This window comes from Sinocyclocheilus anshuiensis, unplaced genomic scaffold, assembly GCF_001515605.1.
Source record: "Sinocyclocheilus anshuiensis isolate Anshui unplaced genomic scaffold, SAMN03320099.WGS_v1.1 scaffold1154, whole genome shotgun sequence".
NCBI lineage: Eukaryota > Metazoa > Chordata > Actinopteri > Cypriniformes > Cyprinidae > Sinocyclocheilus > Sinocyclocheilus anshuiensis.
Window position 1 is genome coordinate 188,326 of NW_015542345.1, and position 5,722 is coordinate 194,047.

Sequence of the window (5,722 nt, forward strand, 5' to 3'; positions counted from 1 at the left end):
TTGCTGCTCATTGTTGTCCAATGAAACAATGTTTATATTAAAGACAATGAAAACAAATATAGTGAAAGTGACCAAGTAGGCTATGGGCTATTAAGTGCAAAAAAAGGGGCTAAAGTCACATTACATTGTAACATTACAATCTAAAAACAATGTTTTTTAAAGCAGAAGTTAAATTCACTAAACTAAAAATGAAAATAAATGAGAACAAAAGCACAGAGTTGTGTTACGCTATTTTGATTACCCCATTACAGTTACTTTACAGTCAGTGATAACATAAAAATAGACTTACTTGTAGGTTTAAAATTCTGCATGTCACATTTATTGTCCTACTACTAATATTTCAGCGAAATGTATATTTTAGTCAGAATTATTGCTCTCCTATTTCATTGAGCTCTGTCTGTTTGGCACGCATGCGTGCGGCGGCGCTCGTTCTAAATGAAGTCTGTGGAGTTTAGCGGAGAATCGCAAAGCAAAAGCTCATGCACTTCTGACAGCAAAATGGAAATATTTCCATGGCTTTTTTAACATTTACAGATGGAGAATATACCTGTGAAATGTAAGTTACACATTAAGGAAAACAGCACATCTCAAACACATTAAACCGTGCGTCTCTGTAAGCCTCACACCCAGCCTTTCTGTCAGAGCATCTGATGGGGCGAGCGCGAGCCGCTTTGAACTGAAACTATAAACTATAGGCTACTAGGAGAGAAATAAAACGCAGAAATTATTTAAATGCAAAACCAAAAAAAAACGCTCTGATTGGTTGAACTCTTCATCTTTTTCTGTTGCTTGTTTTGAATACTGCTCATGGACAGAGGCGTCACTAGATTTTTGCATAGTTTAGAGTGACAAATCGTACCAGCGTACTTTGAGGTCAAAATGCATAGCCGCAACGCAAAATGCGTACAGGTTGGCAGGTCTGGAATTCACACCATTAGGCTCACACAGCTTCATCATAATATGTGGTTTCATCGCAAAGCATTGGCAGGGCTATGATGTTTCGTTATCCATTTCAGCATCACTTTTCACCAATCAGCTGCTTTCGATCTCCATTGCCTACCTTATAAAAAGCAAATGCTAAGAAAAAATACATAAAATAAATGTTTTAGCAGCAATTTAATCATTTTTATGCATGCAATCATGTGAACATGTCTATCCACAGCGTATGTGTTTTCTCAACCTCTCGTGTACCCTTGTCACTCTCCATGAGATCATTAAATCGTAGATATATATAGATCTCCAGCAATTCTCATTTATTTACATATTGCGATCTTGTTATTTTTTGAATCCATAACGCATAGGTATTGGCAATAAAATACTACAATATAAATGCACTTTTAATTAACTGCTTATCTGTGGGGGTTCAGGAGGGGGAGTCAGGAAGCACCTCTCTCAAGCCTCTTACTTCAAAAGGAAAAACTTTGAAGCTTCATATAGCCATATATGAACTGGTTTAGTTTATCTCCAAATGGCCACTTCATTATTGCACATGAACATGAGCCAAATAGATGGATGGCCAATTTTGTCTATGTCAACTCCAAAATGAAATATATAGTATAGATGCAGATGGCTATTTCTGTTGTTCCCATCTCAGTCATTAAGATAAATATGAGGCTGCTTTTAAGTGGTAAGCAGTATAAAATAACAAAGACCTGTTATGGATCTGAAGTAGTGGATATTTTAAAACTATAATAGTGAATGAGAACCTGCTGTGCACTGAGCTACTGAAGAATACATAAAGCTGAGCCTCACATCACTGCTGAATGATAAAAAGCAGGGAGAAATCAAAGAAAGGGAGAATGTTTAATGTATTTATAAAACAAAAATGAAATATATGCATTTAAACCATGCAACAGTAGAAAAGTGTCAAGCAGAAGATTCTGCTATGCCCCTGTACAGTATTTCTGTGATGTGCTTGATGAAAATCCAAAACCATGAGAAACAATAGTGTATAGTGACGCAGTCATATGATTCTAGCGTAGACCATCTCCTTTATTATAATTTATTTAATTTATAATTTATGCATTTAGCAGACGCTTTTATCCAAAGCGACTTACAGTGCATTCAGGCTATACATTTTTTACCAGTATGTGTGTTCCCTGGGAATTGAACCCACAACCTTTTGCGCTGCTAACGCAATGCTCTACCAATGAGCCACAGGAACACATTATTATTATAACAGCAGAAAATTTGTTCTGATGTGCATATGCATGAGACGTGTTTGTAAAGCTGTTCATAATTACCAAGTATCAGTTATACAAGCACCCTATAACATAGATGTGGAAACGGTTTACTGTGCTGCTGAAAAATTCAATACCCTGAATTGCTCACATTTGTGGCTGTCCTCTCTGAACATGGGCATGCTTGAAAGGTCATGAATGGTGATGAGAGGTGATGTTACCTGGATCATGGGCTCAGTCAGCTGATCCTCGTCCACCTCTAAAATCATTCTCCTGATCTCCTCATAGGGCATACGGAACGACCCCAGGAAAATGGCTAAGGTAGCGAGAGAGGCAGAGTTTACATCAAAAACTCCCTGCAGTAATTCATCAACAGGCCACACACACTCTTTGTCTTGTGTGCATGTGTGTATGTCCACTGCATGGTGATAATATCTGATAAAAAGAAAGAATGAGCTTGACGTCATCTGCATTTGAAACTCACTTCAACTAGTCGAGACGAGGGCCAGATGAGGCAGTATCAAGATAACATTCATATATCAAGACAACAGGGTTTTCACCTCTGCCTGCATTTGTCACAAATACTCACAGTTCCTGAGCTAAAATCCGATTTCAGAAGAATGGCAATAAAGGGAAGGTGAGAGAAGGAGTAAGTGAATGACAGAAGGGTGAAAAAGGGTGAGGGACAGTGATCCGACTGGCGGGGTGTTCAGCTGGGACAGGAACATTTCATTTCTCCCTTTCCCTTTTATTACAGATCTTTGTTTATTGCCACAGAGACACTCGGACAAATGAATTAGTGTGAATACATGCAAATGAAAAACAGCGAAAAAGTAAAGAGGAAAAGCAGTTTAAATGTTAAAAACAGATGCAAAGAGAAGTGTCTGTGAAAGATGGAAAGAGAGAGAGAAGACGTTGTATAACAGCACAAGACAGGTGTTATTGTGTACCTCAAGGTTCTGAGAAAGAAAAAGAAGGAAGGCCGCAAGGAAAAAAGGACACCTGAAAACTTGTTTTGATTCACATACCTTTCTGCACAGTCAGAACAGTAGGGAAATACGTTTTTAATACTGTTTCCAAAACAACATGAAAATCATCAAAAAAAAATAATAATTAAGAGAAGACAAGTCTAAAAGCTTACTATTAATTTCTGCTCATCTGCACTATGTTTGTCATTGTTGGTCTATGCACATGCTATACTTTTTTTAAATGTGTGTTATTGCATTTTTGAGACAGAAGCTCAAGTTCGTTGCCCCACTTTACCCTAGCAAATGTTTAAATTGATTAAAAATGATTAAAAAACAGCAAAATAAACGAAACAAAAATTTGATTACCAAACAAAACAAAATCAAACCAAACCAAAACAAAACAAAACAAAAAAACAAAGACTACTGGATAATACTCACAGAGATTCTGTGCTATCTTCGGGTCCAGCACCTTCAGTTCTTTGACTCTCTTTTTGATTTTCTTCTCCTCCAGTTCCTCTTCTCGTCGAGCTGAAAATCATCATCAACATAATTTATTACCACACCCAAGTACATGTATGCAGAAAACAAAAAATACCAGTGTGAACAAGCAGATTCACACACAGACAGTCACAAAACTGACAGTGCTTGAAGCATACTAATGGGCTACAACAGTAGGAACACATCAGTCCGTGCTTAATTTTTCACCATTACTGTTAATCACATGTGGGAAAGAAACTAGCATTTCATCTTAAACACCACTGAACAGAAAACACTGAATAATTAAAGAGCAAAGTCTTAAGGAAAATGCATTTAATAAGGACCCGTGGGGTTCTGTGATATGTTGACCTATCGGGGTCAGATGATGAGCAGGATGGCATTGTGTAAACATGCTATGTTGACGAGACAGGAGGAGGAGAGTGATGTAACGTGTGCTGAATGGAAAATTGCACACTTTCAAACACCCATAATGCTCAAGAAATGCTTTGATTTGAAAATGTCCATGATAGCCAAAAACAATGTGTAGCTTAAATGTAAACTTGTCTATGATGCCCAAAAACGCTGTCTAAGTACGTAGATTCGATTCGAACATGTCTATGGTGCCCCAAAACACTTTCTAGGTAGGTAGCTTCAACTGAGCTCATCTATGACACCCAAAACCGCGTTCTAGGTAGGTAGCTTCAATTTAAATTTGTCTATGATGCCTAAAAACACTAAGTAAGTAAAATTAATTTCAACTTGATTTCGATGTCCAAAACTTCTGTCCAGGTAGGTAGTTTCAATTTGAACATGTCCAAAAATACTGTCTAGGTAGCTCATTAGGTTTTGAGGCAGAGCCAATGAGTGTGTAATGGTCATGCTGAGAGAGTAAGGGGATTGGTCTTTGGCAAGACAGCTGTGAAGAATGAGATTAGAGCCACACAGCTGTGATGAATGCAGTAAATGGGGTCACACTCACACATACTCGCATACACACTGTATGCATTTAGCTTGCTATGCATGGAGATTTTAGGAAGGGAGGTAAATATTTTGATATCATCTTTCTCTGTCTTCCGTGTGGCTTTTAAAACAAATAAAACTTAGGAGGCAACGCAGAGGTCATTGACTAACAGGTTAAACAGCTCCCTCTTCAGATCTCAGAAGAGAGATAATGAGTGATGAATAAAAAAAGAGAAAAGAGATGAGGAGAGGAGCAGATGGAAAGCAAGGGGTTTCAATACAAGTTTAATTATTTAAGACACCAGATTAAGAGAAGTAAACGCAGGTCTCCGGAGAGAAGTGCATAATTGTCTTGTGCACTAATTAACACGGTTGTCTGGATACCAACTTGAAAAACACAGGAGCGGGGTTAATCTACAGGAAAAGAGCCCTATTCACTAGTGCTGTGTTCAAAATATCGATACGACGATGCATCGTCACAGAGATTTGACGATACGAGTATCGATACAGCTGGCCCCGTATCGATATTGTGGCACGTGTGCAGCAGTGGACCACGCTTAATTTGTTTAAAATTTTACAACGTTTAAAATTGAGTAGAAAAGTGCAAGGTTTCTAAAAAAGAATGAATAGAGCATATATAGGCTACAACAAGGTTTAATCTGGCCGCAGAGGAACACAACTGCCTGATATAAAGAGACGTAAACCCCAAAACAGAGCTTTACACTTGCGCAATACGGAAATATCTGCTAAGTGTGCTACTTATCTTTGTCAACCTGGCAACCATGTGCACACGCGCTCTCTCTCCACTGTGGATAAACGCGCTTGCTTTCTGAAAACAGCGGTTAGCTTGCAGTTTAGCGATCTCCACTTCAATATTCTATCCTCAGAAAAGTGAGATTCATCAACTGTTCATTTACGACAGAGAGAGAGAGAGGCTGTGTATGTATGAATTACCACCGTTTTGCCGCGTTTCTCTATTAACAGTAAAGCTGTGGCTTTAATTGCTTTAGAAACAATGATGCTACCAGCTCCTTGTTGAGAAAGATAATGTAGCTCTTGAGCGATTAAGCAATTTAGTTGATAAAACTGCAGGGCAGCGCTAAAAAGTTTGTTCCTGAATGTCTGAGTGCGGCCGCA

The 5,722-nt window shown here is 38.3% G+C and overlaps 1 protein-coding gene across 2 annotated transcripts in view; it reads right to left on the reverse strand.

Moving 5' to 3' along the window:
* Positions 1-5,722, reverse strand: part of LOC107691273 (protein diaphanous homolog 3-like) — a 357,819-nt gene that overhangs the window by 130,379 nt on the left and 221,718 nt on the right. For both annotated transcript variants that reach the window (XM_016489790.1, XM_016489789.1), the window contains 2 exons: positions 3,587-3,676; positions 2,402-2,496 (listed from right to left, as the gene is read on the reverse strand). In XM_016489790.1, coding sequence (XP_016345276.1) covers positions 2,402-2,496; positions 3,587-3,676 — 185 coding nt within the window. The remainder of the gene's footprint in view (positions 1-2,401; positions 2,497-3,586; positions 3,677-5,722) is intronic.